General features: G+C 43.5%; 1 protein-coding gene across 9 annotated transcripts in view; it reads right to left on the bottom strand.

Moving 5' to 3' along the window:
- CASKIN2 (CASK interacting protein 2) overlaps positions 1 to 21791 on the bottom strand; it is a 133312-nt gene that overhangs the window by 12688 nt on the left and 98833 nt on the right. For 3 of the 9 annotated variants that reach the window (XM_089536284.1, XM_089536293.1, XM_089536302.1), the window contains exons 5-18: positions 20999 to 21144; positions 19195 to 19290; positions 16870 to 17000; positions 16209 to 16317; positions 15272 to 15380; positions 14741 to 14835; positions 12885 to 13002; positions 9362 to 9562; positions 7532 to 7653; positions 5004 to 5085; positions 4218 to 4312; positions 3381 to 3491; positions 3080 to 3181; positions 1991 to 2129 (exon numbers count right to left, since the gene is read on the bottom strand). In XM_089536284.1, coding sequence (XP_089392410.1) covers positions 1991 to 2129; positions 3080 to 3181; positions 3381 to 3491; positions 4218 to 4312; positions 5004 to 5085; positions 7532 to 7653; positions 9362 to 9562; positions 12885 to 13002; positions 14741 to 14835; positions 15272 to 15380; positions 16209 to 16317; positions 16870 to 17000; positions 19195 to 19290; positions 20999 to 21144 — 1656 coding nt within the window. The remainder of the gene's footprint in view (positions 1 to 1990; positions 2130 to 3079; positions 3182 to 3380; positions 3492 to 4217; positions 4313 to 5003; positions 5086 to 7531; positions 7654 to 9361; positions 9563 to 12884; positions 13003 to 14740; positions 14836 to 15271; positions 15381 to 16208; positions 16318 to 16869; positions 17001 to 19194; positions 19291 to 20998; positions 21145 to 21791) is intronic. The other 6 variants (XM_089536311.1, XM_089536331.1, XM_089536356.1 and 3 more) reach the window with 4 other exon arrangements.

Raw genomic sequence — 21791 nt, 5'->3', positions numbered from 1 at the left:
GCAGACTGGATGGATGGCCTTTAGAGGGGGAAAATGATGATCATGAGAGATGTGAAGGCGGCCGGGGGAGGGGGAGCATAGGAAAAATATTCCTCTTTATTTTCCTTGGGCATTCAGACATCTTGCAAACATTGATTCCAAGGAAAAGTGATTCTAAGAGGACTAGTTTGACCAAATTGATGCCTTTAGGTGTGGTGGATTTATTATTCCCATTGCCTCCACTATACTAGTCTAAAATTATAGGCATTTCTTATTCTTAATCTAAAAGAAAGACTGGGCTGTTTTAATTTTTCCATCACTTCCATTCACTGAAATCTAGCAACGAGTAAGGTGAAATTATGTAATTATTAGCAGTGCCAAACACAGAGAAGCATTGATATAGAGGATATCTGTCTTTCTTGGAAATTCTCTGAGAACTGGTAGCTAATGGCACAGAGACCAGCTGTGGTTCACAGACCATTGCTGTGAGTAGCACTGCTATACAGGATTTGTTGGGTCTCACTCTGACACACACTCCTCCATTGGGGATCAGACACTGCCCTGCTGGGCCTGTCACTTCACACAAATTAAGAGAAATATGCAAAACAAGCAAAATTCTGGGAAGCTTGTTAGTCCATTCAACTCATTGAAGCCCTTGACAAGCTTCTGTGGGGCTCCATAGTTCCCTAGGAAACAGTTAAAGACTTAGGTTCTCTGATGCACAGAAATATATGCCACAATGGATCAGTTTTCCCTTTTTTGTTGTTACTATTATTCTAACAGGGTAGTTAAGACTTTTCTTCCAGATTGTGCCTCAGGTAAAGCACTATACTTAATTAATTTTAATTTGTTTTATTTATATACCGCTATTCCAAAGATCATAGCGGTGAACAGCAAGTAAGCTAATTAGCAAGTAAGCTAATTTGCCCCCAACAGTCTGGGTACTCATTTAGCGACCTCGGAAGGATGCAAGCCTGAGTCGAGCTTGGGCCCTTTTGCTGGTCTTGAACTCGCAACCTTGTGGTTTTGAGTGAATGGCTGCAGTACAGGCATTTAACCACTGCGCATGTTTGCACTCACTGGACAGACATGTTTGGATGCCCAAACACCACAATGATAGATTATGCACTCTAGGGCAATGGGAAAAGCCATAAGGAATGTATCAGATTAAAATAATTTGCCTGTTATGTTGAGATGGCAAGGGAGACTAAGGATGCCAGCCACAGATGCTGGCAAAACGTCAGGAATAAACTCTTCCAGAACATGGCTACATAGCCCAAAACACCCACAAAAAATCAAAGGAGACTTAAAGAGATGGAACTTGCCATAGTAGTGGGTAGACCAGCTCTGTGGGATATAGTGGGATTCCTACTACAGTGGGTCTTTGGTATCCAAAATCCATGTATCCTCAAGTTCCTTTAAATACAGCAGCATAGTAAAATGGTGTCCCTTATATAAAATAGCAAAATCAAGGTTTGCTTTTTGGAATTTATATTTTCTTTTAATATTTTCAAGCTTTGGATGCCTGAATCCATGGATAAAAAAAATCTGTGGATACAGAGGGCTGACTGTAAAAGCCCATGTTCCACCAACTGGAAGTCAGAATAGAAGGCATGCACTTAGAATTTTTGAGTCCAGGAATTTGCTTTCAGTGCTGGAATGAATGGAATTCAAACTAATTCCACGCAAGAACCCACCCTTACTTTCCCCATCCCAGTAATCTCTCTGTCAACTGGGTGGTGGTGAGTGGGGTGGGATGGGAAGAGTGTACCTGATCTTTTTGTTATTGACCTTCTTAAACAACTAAGAGTTGTAAAACCTTGCTAATCAATTGCATATCACCCTGTCTTCTACCTGTCAACCCAGATCAATTGTCTGCCCATCCCTGGTTTACTAGCAGTGCCAAGCTAATGTAGAACAGACTTGAAAAAGCAGGTCGAAAGCCTCAAGTTCTCAAAGCCAGAGTAGCTCAGAATATAGGCTCTGTATATATCTCCTCTTTTTTTCTCACCAAGCTTGTTGATGCCGATCTCTTGCAGGTCTTCCCATGTCAGATCTGTCACGATGTTGATGGAGTCATAGCCATTGCTCACCAGCTTCTTGTGATACTGGGGCAACCCAATGGCACCCAGCCATTCCATCAGGTCATCCTAGAAAACAGAGCAACTAGCATAAGCTACCACTAAACAACCAGCTTATGCTAGCTTCCCAGTTTGTGCAGAATAGCAGTGCTACAAAGTTATCTGGGAAGGTTTTGAAAGCCACATAGGTAAGAACATCCACCAATAGAAAGATACATTTTCTAACAGTCATCAACTTTGTACATAGCTAACAACCACTGAATAGTTATTATTATCAGAATGAGCCAATGAAAGGTTTTTATGATGCAGAGGCAAGATTGTTGTCTTGGGCTAAGGAGACCTGGGTTTAAATCTTCCCTTAGCATGGGAAGCTAGTGAGCTAGTCAGATTCATAAGGTTGTTGTGAAGGAAGAACACTATGTATGATGATCTGAGCCTTTTGAAGAAGAATTGACATAAAATAAATGTCTTCTTCATTATCTTCATGTATACCTTGTACTAAGTGTCAGGGAGTCAGCATTACAACATTCGCCCCTTGTATGTCCTGGTGGGATCTGGATTTGAGGCAGGGGGAAACACAGGCAGTGATACTATTAGCAAGACTTATTATTTATAATTACTATTATAATTAATTAATTATCCTCCATAGCATATTAAAATGTAGAAGTGTGCTCCACAACTCTATAAATAATCCTATTATTTGTTTCTATCCGTTCCATTTTAAAGATAGGGATATGAAGAAAAGGAACAGACTTCGTCAAGACAAAACAATAAATCCACAACCAGAGATGGCACTTGAAATTCCTGCTCTGCTAAGCCTAATGGAGTAATCAAATGAGGGGAATATTTTATATTCAGATTGCAGCTTGCTTAAGAGCTCCAGAAACTTTTCTGTAGCCACCCCATGCCCCAGGTGACAGAGGTCCTGGGCATAAAACTGCTGCTGCCCCCTAATGTTGCCTGACTGGCAGGCACATGGATGCTGTGTGGATTTCTTGACATCCAACCTCCATACTCACCGGGATATAATTTGGGAGCCATTCTGCAATGCTGAGCTGTCCAATCTCAGTGGAAATTTTCTTCCGGTGGCCTGGCTTAGTCACCCCAATGGCAGTGAGATCCTAAAATAAACAGTGACATCATAACCTACCCCCAGTCAAGCATATGTGCTGTAGCAGAAAAACTACACATAATATTCCTGGGAAGAGAGTGGCAAGTTCTTATAAACACCAAACAGTGATGGCATGGATGGGTGATGTCTGGATAACCAGGTTTAAGGTTCTCTCCTATTGTTTGGCTCCCTCACTTTTTCTTACTTACCTCTGGAGTCATGCGGCTGATCGTTGGCACATCATAGCCTGCATTCAGGAAGTTGGCCGTATAGTACTCTAATTGAAATTCACATAGCCAATTGTAAATAGCTTCAGCATCCTGGGAAGGGAGACAGAGAAGTCCCTGGTGAAGGTGATGCCATGGAATGGACAGGCAAATACGTCCCTAAAAGTACTTCTTAAGAGATAGGGATGGAGTGTTTGAGTTTCTGGTACAAGGAACATGTAACCCTGCACACAATATTGAACTGTGACAATGTGCAGCCCTGGCCTGCACAGTGAGTAATAAAAGCTGATGTCCAACCATATCTGGAGTCTAACAACATGGTCCCATCTCCTGCCAAACATGTTGTATCTTTCATATCATTATGTCAATATAATAAATGCAAATACAACACCATGATAATCATTCTTGAAGAATGTGTAGCCTTACAATTTTATGGTCACTTGTGGTGAGCTTTCCTGGGACTGTAAAGTTTAACAGCTCTCTCTCTTTCTGGATATTGAAGTCCTCAGGCAAAAAAGGATGTCAGCCTTCACAGACTTTCCTGTTGAAGATTGCAGACCAAACCCTCTCGAAAGGGAAAAAAATCCTGCCAGCTGCTCTCCTATCACCCAAACTTTGATTCTGGTGGTTCTTCCACCCTGGATTCCTCTTTTACTGCCAGTTTTTGTTTGCTCTGCACATGTTGGGCCGAGGTTGCTTCCTACTAGTGCCATCTAAAGTCCTCTCTATAGAGAAATGTCTGATGCAAGAACTGGCATGTATCTATTTTTCATCATTACTCAGTTTCTGGCCTGATCATTCCCAGTGGATTCTAAATACCTTCCCCTCCAACAGCTGCTCTGGACGTAGATATTGGTGGGAGAAAATCCTGTCGCTGGTGTTCCAATTGGAGAGGTTCTGGTGTGCCAGGGCCCCTGCAAGAAGCCAGAGTGGGTCAAATTGGAACATGAGATGGAACCATAGGAGGCCACATCAACCCAGAGAAACCCATGGTTGTACAGTTGTCATCTGCCCCAGTGGGGATGGCATGAAGGTCACAAACCACCCATGCTAAAATAAGGACTGACACTTGTTTTCAAAGAAGAATTTCACAGATTAAGTTAAATGGGAACATAGACCTTATATAGTTTAATTTGTAGGCTGCCCATTTGGAAGAGCCAGTGCTGGTACCAACTACTCACAGGCAATAAAACATTATACATAATAATATGTGCAAATGATACTGAAATTACAAATCACATCCCCTACCCCTTTGCACACCACTGTCTGCTTAATGTGCTATTTGAATGCCAGCTTGTATAGGAACTTTTTATGCTCTTACTGACGGTGTTCAGACCTAGGATTTTATAATTCTACAGAGAAAGGACAGGCCACAGCTGAAGGACAGACTCCAAGAAAGCCTCTCCATTTTGCCATCCCATTTTAAATTAATAACATACTGTCCTTGCTACGTTAACAGCTACTCACTTCTATGATGCTCAGCAACAGGAAGGATGTTTCCAATTTACTGCCATTATTAATACTTCTCTGCTTACACTTTTTGCTTTTGTAATACACACTTCTGCTTCTTACCATGCCTTTAAACAGAGCAGTTTTGTCTCTTACCTATCATGGGATTCATCTGGCCATTGTGGAAATTTGAACTCAAGAGGTGTTGCTGAAGATCCTCACCACCAGGTGAAAGTGGCTGCATAACCAGGAAGGAAGGAGTGAAGGTCAGAAATACAAGTGTGTTGCAGAATGACGAACTTAGCAAATTACGTGACTTCCTGGCATGCTCAACTTTTTGCACATAGCAGGATCAGCAACTAGATTTTTGTAGATGCAGCTTAATCCTGACCAACTGAAATGTCACACATGTGTTCAAGGGTAAGCCAGGCTGAAGACAGATGCAGATGCCCATGAGAGTCACATGAACTCCTGCTACTTTGTGGGTGCTCACAAGCCAGTTAATCTTTCTTACTCTTTAGAATCAATACAAGAAGAGCTACAATTTTAATTGTTTTTCTATGGGTGAGGGGGGAGGATTGAACTAGAGGTCTTGAGATATATGTCAGATTCAAAGTCCGGGTGAGAAGAGCAAGAGGAAAGAACAGTAACAAAGGTATCTTGACTCCCAAAAGATAGGCAGGCTACTTCCCCCATTCCCAGTCAGTGGGATTCAATACAACATTACTGTCTTTGAATGCCTTGGATGGAATAAGCCCTGAATGCTACCATCTCCCATTCAGGTAAAGAGCAGAAACTCCACTATAATGGATCTTGACCAACATAGCGCACTCATCCTTCCATGTTATTGTAAAAGGGACATGCAGGACTCTTTCATACTATACAGTTATAGCACTTTGACCCCACTTTAACTGTCATGGCTGCATCCCATGGTATTCTAGGATTTGGTCAGAGGCACCACAAGAGCTATCCGCATGAGAACTATAAATCCATCACAAAATTACAAGTTCCAGGACAGGATGGGATCATACCAGTTAAAGTGGTATAAAAATGCTATAATGTGTGTGTGTATGTGCCTTCAAGTCACCTGTCAGCTTATGGCAACCTAATTACAGGGTTTTCTTAGGCAATTCACACTTGAATTGATTTCAGATCCAAATATGTTTGGTCTGAATCGGTGTGAATTGGTGCAATTCCAAAAGAATCGGTTCTTTTGGAAATTGATCTTTTGCCGTTTCTTTTGAAAAAAAATGGGTACTTATGAAAAGAATTGGATTGAACAAGTGTGAATGCATTACTGATCTCAATTGGGGCACACTGGAGGAAAGGAACAATCGGCAGAGAGGTTGGGCAGAGAGGTGGTACCATCCCACCACAGGTCTTGGCATTTCCCCCCTCTCAGTGCTGCCATGGGGCTATCGGGGGGGGGGGGCATGATGCAGTGTGGTTTTTTAAAAAAATGTTTGACAGTTTCTGTGAACTGTCACATTTATGTGGGTTCCCGGGAGAGAGTCATGGGTGCTATGACAGCATAGATCCATGGGTGTCATGGAATATTTTCCCCTGGGATGCATGAATCCATGGGTATCATGGAGAATTCTCCTCTGGGGTGTATGGATCCATGGGTGTCATGGAGGATTCTCCCCTAGGATGCATGGATCTGTCGCTGTCATGAAGGATTCTCTCCTGGGATGCATGGCTGGCATTGGGGTTGAAGAGTCAGCTGGAGGGAACCAAGCGTAAAAGGAGCTAAGGCAGGGAGGGAGAGAAAGTGTGTGTGTGTGTGAGTGCATGCAGGCTGGGCTAGGGAAGGTGAGGAGGAAGGTGTGTGTGTGTTTCTGACTGGATCAATTGTTGCTTCCATAGAAATAAAAATTCTAGCAGCCCATTCCCAGGCACGGTGGGGAGGAGGAGGAGGAGGAGGGGGAGGAGGGTGTGCATCTTACACACATACACATACACACACACACACGAACACATACACACAGAGAGGGTCATGGACATAGTGACAGCTGATGCCATGGTCATACTTCCGAGTGCTTGCGTCACCGGAAACACACTCATGCACATCATATGATTGACATTTTTTAAAAAAAGAACCAGGATGAATCAATCGCACCCGATACTGAGAAGCCATTTTGTAGCAGTGCAAATGTAAGTGTGAATGTAAATTGTGTTAAATGCAAACAAATGCATTCGGTAATAGAAAATAAAGTGTGAGCTTCGTTTTGGTTCGAATCGATTCCCTGATCCTGATTCGATGTGACTTAAAAGCTGGGTTTTTTGCAAGTGTGAATGAGGATTAAGTGGTGATCTGCCGTTGCAGTTCTCTGAAATATAGCCTACAGCAGCTGGTATTCCTTGATGGGCTCCCATCCAAGTACTAATGAGGGCTGACTTTGCTTCACTTCCAAGATCAGACAGAATCCGGTGTCCAGGATATTTCCTTTCAATTGGTGTGAGTGTACATGTGTAAATGAGCACTATTTATCTATAGAATCCATGCTAAGTGAATTTGATTGTGTGTGTTCCAACAACAGGAGGTAACAATAGTCTTTAAAAAGTGGGAGGAACTCAAATGGGAGATGATCACCACAGGGCATTTTTGGGTTGACAGGGGGAGCTCTAAGGATATGGAGGTAAATCTTCCACATTTCGGTGCAAAGGAAATAGAACTTCCTTACCTTCACACTCTCAATGAGTATTCCAGTGATTTGTCCATTGGTGCCCTCAGTACTCTGACCACTGCCAGCACTCCGGATGCTGCCAATACTGCCCTCACTGCCCACGCTGTTCCTGTCACCTGCTGCATCAGAAGAAAGGAGAAATTTCAACATGGAGCTGGAGGAAGGCAGGGGTGGGGGAAAGAGGGATATCACAATGGAAGTCACACTTTTGCAGGTCATGGAACAAGGGTTCAGAGGCCATTGGTTTTTCTTGCAAGCTTTGCTGAGGAGCACTGGAGTAGGCTCCCCTTCCTACAGGAGAGGGCAACCGGTGTCACATATAAAACTTCCCATCACCAACATTGTGTTAGTTGGAATCCCATCCCCATTCCCAATGATCCAGGTTGAAAATCATTCTGCATTTCAAAAAAAGAATCCAGTAGCAGACAATCAGACAGGCAAAGAGGAAAGGGAGGTGTGGTGTTTTAGACAAAGCAGCAACTAGCAGCCAAGCAGGCAGGAAAGTCTGCATGGAATGAAGGGGGATTGTTCATATGACAAGAAATGGACCTCAGTGGCAAATGGGCATGTGCACATTGAGCATGTGGTTGTACCAGTAGCAGAGATGTGCATATCACACTGCTGGGCGGGTAATAAGGCCAAGGATGCATCTCTATGGCAGATATGTATTGGTGTGCAGAAATGTGCATTGGCTATAAATGGCTATAATCCTAATGACTCAGTGTAGTTTGTCCACATGCAGAACTATCACTATGTTGAATGGTTCACTACCCCATAAACCTGCAGTACTCCTTCCCCATTGATCACGAAATGGACAGAAGGAACCTTTCAGTGGGTCTATGGGAGGTCTGGGAGGGGGAACATTGGTCACTGCAGAGGAAAGAAGAGAGTACCAACTCTGCAGTGATCAAAAACAGATATGTATAGGTATTACATTAACTTGCACACTTACATGCCACCAACAGGATGCCAGACTATGAAAGGAAAGGATTACTTGAATGAACAAGTGTGATTTTCTTGGGACTTATGAGGGGCCAGTGAGTACAGGCAGGGTTGGAAGTGTCCACAAAAATCTACTGACAGTGTATTAAGGGGAAAGAGTGAGGGCATATTAAGAGAGGTGTAGCTGTGCAGTGGAAACATCCAGATGTACAGCTAAACTAGGTAAGCAAACAAGAATGTACACTCGTCCCTCCACATTTGTGGAGTTGACTTTTGTGGATATGATTATTAAGAGATTTTATTAATATGTTCTCTCTAGGAATATCTAGGTCCTCCAGCGCAACTCTATGATCAACCTTAACCAAAGGTTGCACTGAAGGACCTACAGATTCCTAGAGAGAACACTCCACAAGGCGTTTGTAGCTCCTCCAGCAATACCAAGGTCAATGCCTGCCAGATGTTGACCACAGAGTTGCACTGGAAGACCTAGAGATTCCTAGAGAGGTATTATCTCAAGCAAAAACATAGTGTTTTTACTATTTTTGTTTTTTCCACATTCACAGGGATCCTGTGCCCATAACCCCAGCAAATGTAGACAGACAAGTGTATATGTAAATATATCAGTGTCACATGGTTTATGCAGAAGAGGAATATATATCATGGGCAAATGTACAACAGAGAAAATGTGAGTTCAAGGGTATATATTTGGGATGCACATACATGAGGAGGAGGAGTGCCTGATACACCTCCATCACCTGTAATGATACCCTTTCTTATCTGCTGTTTTCCTGGTTCATCCTCTTCCCACTCCAAAGTTTGCCTTCACTCATTCCTCAGGTCATGTGAATGGAGGGAATGTTTGTCAAGCCTAGCACTGCCCCTGACCTGCGATCTTGGGTGTTGGGGCTGTGCTGCTCAGGGTGAGGCCGCAAGCTGTGGGTAGCCCAAGGGATGGCTGTGGTGAAACAGGTGGTGAGACTTCTGTATGTGATGGTAGCTCACCAGGAGGGGTGGCAGTGGCAACCTGCTGGCCCTTGGCAAGGCTCTGGTACTGGTGGGAGGGCACCATGCGGGAAAGAGTCAGGCCTGCATGTAGAGACAAAACATGCAGGTCAAATCAGAATGCATGTGAAAGTGAGGTGGGGTGAGGTGGGATTCAACAGGAATGATCTATCCCAGCGGGACTGAGGTACATTGTGAAGGGCTGGGTGTAAAGGGAAGGAATGACTGGTGTGGTTATGGACTACATGGCTGCCCTGAGAGCATGCATGTCCATTTACGAGTGACACTGCTGCAGAGTTTAAAACATACAGATGTGAGGGGCACATACAGTCCCTGCACTATTTTCAGAGTGATTCTCACAAAGAATCTTACAGCAGCAACTAAGCCAGGAAGTCCTCTTATGAAGGATACAGGGAAGGGAGGAAAGCAGGCAGGAAGGAAAGGCAGAATTCCCTCCCCCCCCCCCCCCCCCCCAGTATCCTTAATAAGAGGACTTTTCCTTATAAAGGAGGGTTCATATAACCAATTCCTTAGTTTCACCACTCCCAAATGCCTTTGGCTGGGGAAAGTTCAGAGTAATGGAAGCTGTTTGAAAAAATAAACACATCTTATGCTAGGGCATTTTTGTTTCTAGTAAACCAGCTTTGCAACATTTTGTCCTAAAAACCTGCAAGACTTTTTTGACCAGAGGGAAAAGTAGGACAAAGGAATGAATATTCCTTCATTAATGTACACACACTTACATGCTATGGAAAAGTTATTTGTCATCTGAAACAAAGCAACTCTTAAACTATTTTCAGGCTCCTAAACAATTATCTGCAACTTCAAATATCTTAAGAAAATGTTGAAATTAAAACAGTAATAGTGATTCACTGTAAAAGATCTATACCTGAGAGAATATAAAACTATAAGTAAAACTGAGAAAAAATATGTATCACTATCCAGTTAGTAATTACACTAGTGGACCACAAATGGATGACTTCCACTATAACTTTTAACTTAGTGAGTTACCATTTGAGAAATGGTGGCCTATATTTTCCCATAGATAGGGGGGAATTCATACAGACAATTGCTCCTTTCTTGTGGGACGTGTACTTCAACACGGAGGACTCCTATTGCTAACAGTCAAAAGGCAGTGAGCAGCTGTTTTGTACTTTCCTGTTTATTGTTTTTTGTGCTCAGGAAGAAAAAGGGACAAAGTAGTAGGGAATACACAAGGGAGTTATAAAATGGAACAATGCATGAAGCAGAAAACCTGGCTCAGTAAAATTTTGTGAATGAAGCAGAGTGATTACACAGTGAAAGCCTCATTTGGAAACTCTTTTAGAAGGAAGGCAAGAGCTGAGAGTATGGCACCATTTCCAGCTTTCTATAACCATACGCTCACACCTCTCTGTTAGATGTGCAGACACCATCTTCATTTTGAAGATGAAGGTTATCACATTGAAGATGATTTTGGTGAGGATGGTTTAAATACAATCTTGACATACTTTAATACCTTTACTCCTCTTGCAGAATGGATCCCTCATTTCCAAATACAGTCCGTCCTTGCCTTACGCGGAGGATCCGTTCTGGACCCCTCCGCATAAGGCAAAAAGTGCATATGCTCGAGCCCATGCAGGCTGCGTGCGCCACAGGCAGACACACCATTATCCCATTCTTCTGGTGGCTTCCGCGTAAGCTGGAAGCTGCCTATAATGAGCCTGCGTATGACATGGGCTTACTGTACAATGCTTTCCTGAATTTTTCATGTGAAAGTTGCTAGAAATCCTCTTTAGTATCCTTTCCAGAAAGCAGAGCATAAGAGAATGCATTGATATTATTTTACAAATTAAATGATCCTTCTTACAAGAAAAATGTGGGTGGTTACTTTTATACAAAGAATGTGTATGGAAGAGCTGATGCGATTCACCATAACAGCTGATGACCAGGACCTAGATCAAGACCTAATGCTAGTTGCCTCTTGTTCATGTGACCAGAGCAAACCAAGGCCATGATGCTATTGGCACATGCTGCTAGGGTAGGAAGAGGGAATTAAAGAGACAGGAATCCTTTATGCAAAAAGTCACTGGGCAAATTGGTTGAACATGGAAATAAAGTCACAGATGCCACCTCCTGATGATCACACCTTCGATCTCTGGGATGGGACTTAGGAGCATTGTTATGCAGTGCTTCTGGTACTTCTTGGAAGGGCAGACTCAAAAGGTGGTGTTGGGGAACTTCTGTTTGACTCCTTGACCACTGGTCTGTGGAGTCCCACAGGGTTCCATTTTGTCCCCATGTTATTCAACAACTACGTGAAACCACTGGGAGAGGTCATGTGGAGTTCTGAGGTGTAGTGCCACCAGTATGCAGATGACACCCAACTCTATCTCTCCTTTCCATCTGATTCCAAGAAAGCTGTCTTTGTACTGAACCAGTATTTGCAATCAGTAATGGACTGGATGAGGGCAAACAAATGGAAACTTAATCCAAACAAAACAGAAGAGCTCCTGGTCAGTCATAAGGCAGATCAGGGAATAGGAATGTTGCCTGTGCTGGATGGGGTTACACTCCCCCTAAAATCTCAGGCTTGCCACTTGATACTCCACCCTGAGCCAGGATGCCCAGGTTTCAGCAGTGGCCAGGAGAGCATTTGCACAGTTAAAACTTGTGTGCCACATGCACCCATTCCTTGATATGTCAGACCATGCCTTGATTACATCACATTTGGACTACTGCAATGCACTCTACCTGGGGCTGCCTTTAGAAATAGTTCGGAAACTTCGGCCTGTGCAAAACACCACAGCCAGAATGCTAACTGTGGCCAGGGACCACATAACTCCCTTGCTGAAACAGCTTCACTGGCTATTGGTTTGTTTCTGGGCAAAATTCAAAGTGTTGGTTATGATTTATAAAGTCCTACATGGCTTAGGTCCAGATTATTTGAGAGATCGTATCTCCCCATACAAACCAGCTAGAGCTCTAAGATCTTCCGGGGAAGGCTTTCTCTCAGTCCCTCTACCATCCCAGGCTCGCCTGGTGAGGACATGAGAAAGAGCCTTCTTGGTGGCTGCTTCTGTCCTCTGGAATGCTCTTCCTTGAGAAGCAAGGCTGGCCACCTCCTTGCTTGCCTTTCATCAGCAGGCAAAAACAGCTCTGTTAAGGCAGGCTTTTAATATGCAGTCATGGGATGGGTTTTATATGGGATGGGTATTGTGATTTTATTGTGGTTTTAATGTTCGTAATTTTATATTGTGTTTAGCTGATGTTTTGTTTACTGCAACATGTTTTTAGAATTTTTATTTGTGAGCTGCCTTGGGTCCCTTCAGGGAGAAAGGTGGGATAGAAATTAAATAAATAAATAAATAAATAAATAAATAATGTGATCTCCCACAAAGACCCCCAGTTATAACCCTAGACCAACCTGTCCGCTTGCTGATGACTTCCACAATGGATGGAGGGAAGTAGCCAACACGGTCAGTGCCTTTCTGAGAGTCATGGATATGGCCTTTCCAGCGTCCATCTGCATGCTGTTCCAGCACCTGAATAAAGGGCATAGTTCTCCTCATCAGTGGGACAAGTCAGGTACAGAATCACAGAATAATAATAAAAATAATAAGTTTTATTTATAAACCGCTATTCCGTGTTGATCATAGCGGTATACAGGTAAAAATTGCAATATCAAATACAAAATACAGGATAAAAATTGCAATACATAAATAAAACTTCAATAAAAACATTTCAAAATACAGATTAAAACCATACATCAAATCCAGGCCAGCTAAATGTGCTCGATAATGCTGTACATATAGGGGGGAGTCATATATCATCGGGGAAGGCTTGCTGAAACAGGAAGGTCTTAAGTCTCTTTTTAAAGAGATCCAGGGAGGTGGCGGAGCGGAGTTCCTCAGGAAGGGTGTTCCAGATCCCAAGGGCCGAGATAGAAAAGGCCCTTTGTGAGGTTGATACATATCTCGTTATCGGGATCCTCAACAGATTCTTCCCAGATGACCTGAGTGTGCGGGGCGGACTATATGGGGAGCGGCGGTCCTCCAAGTACCCTGGGCCCAAGCCATTTAGGGCTTTATAGGTTATAACCAACACCTTGTATTGTGCCTGGAAGCGAACAGGCAGCCAATGGAGATCATGCAGAATCAGTTATATGGTCGGCCCTGGGACATCCAGTGACCAACCTAGCTGCCATATTCTGCACTAGTTGAAGCTTCTGGGTTTGGTACAAGGGTTGCCCCATGTAGAGCGCATTACAGAAATCCAACCGAGAGGTTATCAGAGCATATACCACTGTTTCAAGGTCCTCCCGGCCTAGGTAGGGTCACAGCTGGCATATCAGCCGAAGCTGGTAACAGGTGCTTCTGACCGTCGCATCCACCTGAGAAGTCAGCTGGAGCGACGAGTCCAAAAGCACCCCCAAACTGTGAACTGAGTCCTTCAGGGGGAGCGTGACCCCATTCAGGACAGGTGGACAAATTTCACCACCCAGACCGGGAGAGCCTATCACTAGTACTTCCGTTTTCTCTGGATTCAAGCTGAGTTTGTTTTTCCTCATCCAGCCCATTACTGACTCCAAGCAGAATGAGAAAGATGAAAGGAACCAAGGCAATAATTAAGTTTAGCATGCACTGTAAAACCAGGATTTTCTGGAGATGGTATACAGCATTGTGCCTAAGGTACAAATAAGGAAGCTTCCCTCAACTCCATGCAAAATAAGTGGTCTGGAAAGATCCATAATTTGCCACCTAAACTGTCCATCTCCAACATAGGGATAAAAACAGTGGCCTACCCTTACAGGGCTACTATAGGTTAACTAAGTAATATTGTGTGAAGATGGTGTTCTCCAGATGTTTTGGGCTTCATATTCCATGATCCCACACACTGGCTAGGCTATTTGAAGTTTATGGGAGTTGCAGTCCAAAACATCCAGAGGACACCAGGTTGGGTAAGGCTGCTCTAAAGGGCTATATGCCAAACTTTGCCATCATCATACCATATTTTCATTGTCAGGACTAGAAACATGCTTTTAAAAACAAACAAACCCTGCGCTTCTCAGTGGAATGCTATGTCTGCATTTAGATTTTAAATTTTGTACTTTTTCTGGCCTCCTACAGAATTGTGGCACACTGTGCACTCCGTAGTTCTCCAATCCACTGTCAAGGTAAACTATCTTTGTATTATTTTCCCAGCTACTACAGTCCTTTATAGGGTTCTGGCACAGGTTGTACAAGAGCCGGCAGTTTATATGGGCTTCTGTAAATCTCTCACCGTGATGACATCTCCGGCACGGATGTTGAGAGCAGTTGGGTCATGGAGGTTCCAGAAATCCTTCAAAGCTCGGACCTTCAGGATTCCTGATGCCTCTGAAGACAAAGGGTAGAGGGAAGAGAGAAGGAGGGGGTCAGATAAGGGAAGAGATGGGAGAGGAAGGAAGGAAGGAAGGAAGGAAGGAAGGAAGGAAGGAAGGAAGGAAGGGAGTATGAGATGATGATGATAATAATAAATTTACTCATGTGTAGAATTCCTCCTACACCCCATAGCCTGTCCACATGTTTGTTGAAGGCAGTCTGTTTTCTTTTCATTCCCCACCCATCTCATCAGCTTTCTGAGATGGACATGTTTGGATCAGGATTCCAAGAGAATAGTAGAACAGAACACCCCAAGTACCTACACTGCCTTTACCCAAATCACTTCACTGTTAACCATCCTTTAATGCAAAGTCATACTGGCCATAGGAAAGGTGCCGAGCAACTTTCCTTACATTAGAAGCCTCCCATGACTAGCTTGTGGTCTGCTCACCTCGTAGCAGCTGCTTGATGTCTTTGCTGGCATGTGAAGTGGTGAACTGATTCACAATGTCCAGGGCGGTCTGGTTGTACGTGTTACGTATGTTGACATCAATCCCCCCCTAACCAGATAGAGGAAAAAGTTAATTGATGAGCCTAGAAGAGAGAAAGCATTCTTGGTCTGAGCAAGATTTCACAATACAAGCAACTGGCTTGGCTGGAGCCAGAACTGGATGCTGGTTCATGTCAACCTCCTAGGCCACAAATCTTGACAGCCAAGGCAGCCCTTTCGCTGTCCAGGGGCTGCCTTCCCCTACTTCACTTGTTCATTGTAGGGGCATTGGATCTGTCATGCCTTACATTTGCCATACATGCTTAGCTTCAGTTTCTGACAAGGATGTCACTAGCCTCCTTCACAGGAGAGTTGACAATATGAATCAGGGGAAATGGTAGAGCACTTTGTGCATTGGACATGCAAAGAGATTATTTTCTTTTCAAAAGTGTCCCTCTATACATTTCATAACAACATCTGCAATTACTTCCGAAGCTGGGTGATGGTCATATGGATGAAGGGAATTGTAAGGCTGTACCAGCAAGCCCTGATTGTGATGAATGCTGCCTATGTCCCTAGCTAGCTGTATCTTTGGTTGGTGTGTCAAGGAGCTACACCCATTGAACAATGCATGCAGAGTTTTTCTTTGTAAGTGAAGGGGAATTCCTTACACAGATCAGAAAGTGCTGGACTCAACACTGATCTCTCCTCATGAGGCTTACACATATAACTCTCTCTCTCTCTCTCTCTGTGTGTGTGTGTGTGTGTGTGTGTGTGTGAGAGAGAGAGAGAGAGAGAGAGAAAGAGAGAGAGAGAGAGAGAGTCTGTTCTTTGCTTCCTATTTTCACTTCAAAGATTGGAAACCAAGCAACTATTCCTAATACAGTGTTAGCCTCACTTGCAATAGTAGGCGCACCACCTCGGTCTTCCCATACAGGGCTGCCTCATGCAAAGCAGTGCCCGTCTTTGTCTGTTTGTTGATCTCAATTCCAGCTTTCAGAAGTTGCCTGTGCAAATAGGGACATACAAGCAATGAATACCAGCAGTCAAAAGATGGAACAGATTCCGCTGCCCAAATCACAAAACTTTGATGCACAGCGTATCTATGCAGAGTGACAATAGTTGGAGGGAAGGAGAAGGAAGAGGATACCCACATGGGTTAAAAAGGACCAGTGGCACTACTTGCCCTGCAAGGAGGATTAAATAGCAGTATGACACTGTGGGTACAATGTATGACATTATGGTAATGCTAAAAGGGAGGGGGGAGATTGCACTTGATCATAGCAATTCAACCAACAGTAACTCCTACTACTGAAAGAACCAGAAGACAGTTTGTGACTGTTTCCCTTTAAATACTTGAGGGAAAGTGATGATTTGCACCCACTCCTATAAAGGCAAAAGCACACACTATTTCACCCTATATTTCACTCCCATCTTTCCAGATCTTGCATAAATGCTCAATCCTGTGTAAAATACAAACAACCCTAAAGCTAACAGACCTGGACTCCAGTGTGAGGACTGGGATTTCTCCCTTTTTTGGTAGCATTGAGAAGAGCTACCTGATGATCTCCTTGTGTCCATTCTTGGCTGCCAAGTGTAGAGGAGTAGTGTAGTTGGGATCACTTGTGTCCTTAGATTGTCCCTCGAGCAGAGCCACACACATGTGGCTGTTCAGGAGCAGCTGGGCCACCTAAATGGAACAAAGGGAGGGACAGGCAATGGAAAAGATGCCAACTATAACCTCTTGGGAATTTAGATGGCCATATCATCATTAAAATAATCTTCCAGTGAATCTCTTGTATTATTACTACTGTTATTTACACCATGACCAAAGAGAACAAAAGAAGTCCAACCTACTTGTAGCAAACTTCTGGATATTTAAAAACGGTGGCCAAAAGGAGTGACCCTATTCCAAAAGGAGCATGAAGTTTCTGTACTTTTAAGACAGGGTGGGCAATATGCACCCTGTAGACTACCCTGGACTCCCAAGGCCATTTAAAAGTGCAGCACTGAAATTTAGGAGCAAGACATTTAAAGTCCTTGCAACCATGTTGAGTATTTTCTCTTCACAGAGATTTTTTTTGTAGTTTGCCTCAAAATATTTCCTACTTATTTCCTAGTTTGCTTCTGAAATTTGGCAGCTGGGGGGCAGCAGTGCAGTCCATAGTGGGTTGGGGGTGGGTGGGATTTGCTGTTGGGTTCACTTTCCCTGTATCAAGACTTCCAAGGGAGAGGCAGGTGGCCTGAAGCAGAGGCCCTGCCCCATTCCAGCACTGCAGAAAAGGAAGGGAGGGGAAAGGGACACCTGCTGCCCATTTGCCTTGCCTTGTAACTCTCAATAGGGCAGATTCCTGTGCCTTTGGAAGCAGAGTCATCCTAGTTATCATCATCCTCTTAGTTCTCCCTTTTCTTCCAGACTGCACCTGCCCATTCCTTGCAACTCCTTTTGCCCAAAAGGGGTAGAAACATTAACAAGGGTAGAGCTTGAGGGAGCCAACTGGGAAAGGTCACTACAGTGGAAAATACCTTCTCATTCAAGGGCCTCATTCTGTCTCTTTGAGAGGCTTCGATGGAGCTGGCCTCCACATTCACAGGGAACATCTACTCACACACAGTACAGTGTGTACCCAGAGACTCTTGGTGTGTTATTTTGCACCCCAACAACTCTATACTGGCCATGCTATTTATAGTCTATTGACAAAATTGACATTCAAGACATCCCCTGCTTTGGGATGAGAATAGATTATTGACATTCCATACCCCCCCCCCCTGCTTTGGTGCAGTCCAGGCCAGTATCCCCCAGTTCATGTATAGTAGTTGTCCTTCCCTTTAGCTTAAGGGGGCAGTGAAGTTTCCTGCCCACCTCACACCCCAGGAATCTTGAGCAGCCTCTTGCACCTGTCCCTGAATAGTGGAGACAGGAATCCACTGACAGCTCACAGCTTTAGCAGGTTGGAATTCCAGACCTCCTATCCCAGCTGGCCTTGGTTTTGCCTTCCACAGTTTAGAGAGATTAACAGGGCTCAGGCACTGTCTGGTTTCTGATGGGAAGAGGGAGAAAAGACCTGACATAAGTCCTGTCAGCACTGTTGAAGCAATAGATATGCCTCTGAAGAACTCTTATTCTTGTGTTCCAGAGTCAAGAGTCAAACTGGCTGACCCAAGGTCAGTGTGCCAGGTTTGTGGATGAGCAGATTTCAGCACATGCACTAGTAATGCATTGCTATTAAAGGTAGAGGAGGCCTGTCCACTTTTCTCCATGGTGTTCCCAAGATACCATTGCCACTCTACCACACTTTAACTCATTTTATACATTAGAGTGTTTGGTATAAAAACTACTTTCTAGTTAGTCGGGGAGAAGAGGCATTGCCTGGGATGTGTGAAAAATGTATAATACAGTTAAAATGATTTTACACATGGGAGGAAAAAGAAATTTAAAAGAAAACACCGTTCCTGGAGTGGGTGTGGGGAGGGGTAAAAATAAATAAATAGTGGATATATCAAATGTATATATGAGGGATCAGTTAATTGCTGAGAACACGTTTGAGATAGGATGAGACTAATTTGTTGGCTTTTAAGGTAAAATGTTTATATTAATAAACTCAATATATTTTAAAAAAAGAATATACAATATTGTTCCATCCTTTCATGAGGAGTGTCCTTAGGCCTCAGGGGGTGCGAGGATGACTTAGGAAAATTCTGGGAGGTAGAAAGGGATGGGGGGAACATTATGATAAACTATTCAAGCAATGATGTTGGGCCTTCTGCCATGCCAGAGCCTTCTTTCATGGTAACTCTGTAACTGATCATGAACTGGGACTACGACAGAACTCTTTGCTTGGTGTGGCTTGTTACAGGTAGCAACTACAGACACATCTGCTCACCTTCAGCCTTCCAAACTCGCAAGCCAGGTCCAGAGGGGTTTTCTTTGCCTTGTTGATGAGGCATGGGTTGGACTGGTGCTGGAGGAGCATCTCCGACTGCAGGAGGATAGGGAGAAATATGGAAAGAACAATATGAAACTGGAAAAACTGGCAGTGAATTGTATAGATAGACGTCTTATCTCCCTGTGATTTATGGACAATAAACTCCAGGCCCTCCTGCAACAGGGATCTTGCTCAGGACTGACAGTAACACAGAGCCACCATGATCATAGTGGGGTATGAGCGTGTTCTTTCATAGACGTGTGATCTAATACAAACTAATAAAATTTAGAGGTTCTCCAGTCTGCCCTACAAAGTCTTCAAGCCCTTTCCAGGGTTAATTTAGAACTAACTAAATATCATCTCATGGTGGTCTCATCTGACTCCCCAAAAGTCTCTTTGGCCACACTTCCATCCCTTATAAAGAGAAAGGAGTATCTGCTTTACATCTTGGAGAAGATGTACATTCCTCAAATTCACATGGGCAATGCAATAGCAAGTACATTTCTATACTGCTTATCAGTGCACTTAAGCACTCCCTAAGCAGTTTACAAACTGTAAGCTAACTACCCCCAACAATATGGGTACTCATTTTAGCGACCTCGGAAGGATGCAAGCCTGAGTCGAGCTTGAGCCCTTTCGCTGGTATTGAACTCGCAACCTTATGGTTTGTGAGTGAGTGGCTGCAGTACAGGCATTTAACCACTGCACCATCAGGGCTCTTAGGCCTGCACACTCCTCATACTTGCAGGGCCAGTGAATCTTGTATCTGATGCAAGGCCTGGTGTTAAAAGAATTTCAGCTTTCATTTTTTTAGAAAAGCAAAGTACTAGTCCACATTAGAGTTCAGAGAAACTTGAAAACATGTGGACGATTGTTCAATAAAAGCTGAGCCTCAAGGAGGATCATATGTTTATCGCATACTTGGAACAGATGGTTGCCCAAGTGGTGAAAAATGTCTATTTGTCATAGCATGTGCTTTCCCTCAAATACACATCTTGTGCATTCATGCTTAGCATGCTTTGGTTTCTGATTAGACATTGGAAGACAAGCACAAGTTTAATTTGCAGACCGTGCTGCTGAGGCATTTACCTTTGTGGAAATTGTTTTGTGGGAGGAGAAATGGGTTAACTGTAGTGAATGCACACTCTCCTTAACATCTTAGTTTGATTGTCAGAAACCAAGAGCAATATATCAGAACTTAAAATATTTGGAAGCCTTAATGCTATATGCATTTTTTTGTTTTCTTCCACATTTGTTATTACCTGTTCTTTGGTACTAATGAAATTTAATAAATCTCTACAGTTGAAGTCATCAAAATTTAGATATTAGCTTTTTTGCCTCCTTGTTTTTTTTACAGATCAACATATACTCAGCTCTGGGAATGGACTCAGATAAAGAATAAAATACTGTGCAGATTCACAATGCTTCTCAGATAAAGGTGACGTCTGCAATTTCGCCCTTTTCACTGACTGCCAGAAGAATTTCACCTCCTCTTTACCCTTGTACAGGGAGGTAAAGGAAATGTTGACTGTTATTCATGACAATATCCCATAGCAGTTTCACAGTTGCATCCATGCTTTGCACTGGGGCAGGCTAAATACTTTCATTCATGCAGTAGTACTATAGTTCAATCTTCAGTTAGCATGTGGGCTTGGGCTGTTGGTTGGCAGATGAGAAACTGATGAGAGGTGGCAGGATGATAGATTGATAAAAATAATCTAGATTGGACATGCCATTCCTTTTCTCCTTCCCTACCACTCACCACTTCATAGTGGCCATATTGCGCAGAAAGGTGCAGTGGGATCTGTCCGTCCAATGATGCCATATTGACTGAAGCAGCAGCCCGTAGCAGTAGGCGAACTGGTTCCACCTTCCCTTGCCAGGCAGCATAGTGTAGTGGGCGCATTCCTATAGGAAGACAGTATCCAAATGGTAAAGACATAGGCCTAAAATTAGACATGGGTGTACTCTGGAGCTTGGCAGCTTGAATGATTGCCCCAGAACTCTGAAAGGTCACACCATGAGATTATACCTGCCAGTTTGGGCTGCAAGTAGGGATGTTCTGGTCACTTTTAGGGGGCTTTTTTCAGGAGTTTCTGGTTGTTTGGGATTGTCCCATGAAACAGTTTTGTAAGCATTTCTGAATAGGTTTTGAACAGGAACAGAGGGCTTGTGGAGCTAAAAAGGTGGCCTTTTTGGCTTAAAAATTTCTGTTGGTAGGGGCCTTGAGAGAGTCTTTGTGGGTTCCCAATGAAGCCCAAGGGGTGTGTGATTCCCACCCCTGGCCTAAATGCTATTGCTCTTCCCAACTACAGTAGCCCACTGAATCAGAGGCAACTTGAGAAGTAAACATTTATATAATTCCATTGATTCAATGGGCCTGCTCTGATTGGGGGACTATTAAGAAGATTTTGGTCACTGTAGTTTTAGCCATACTTACAGAAGATTAACTGAAATTAGAGGTTTAAGCAAATCTTGGAAAAGTTATATTTTGGAATGATAACTTTTAGAACCCTCCAGCCAGCATGGGGATTATAGATGTGTTACTCCAAATG

This window comes from Sceloporus occidentalis, unplaced genomic scaffold, assembly GCF_023333645.1.
Source record: "Sceloporus occidentalis isolate IW3139 unplaced genomic scaffold, rSceOcc1.0.p SCAF_1, whole genome shotgun sequence".
Classification (NCBI taxonomy): Eukaryota; Metazoa; Chordata; class Lepidosauria; order Squamata; family Phrynosomatidae; genus Sceloporus; species Sceloporus occidentalis.
The sequence above is the reverse complement of the archived record's forward strand: the minus strand, read 5'-3'. Positions and strand labels throughout refer to the sequence as shown.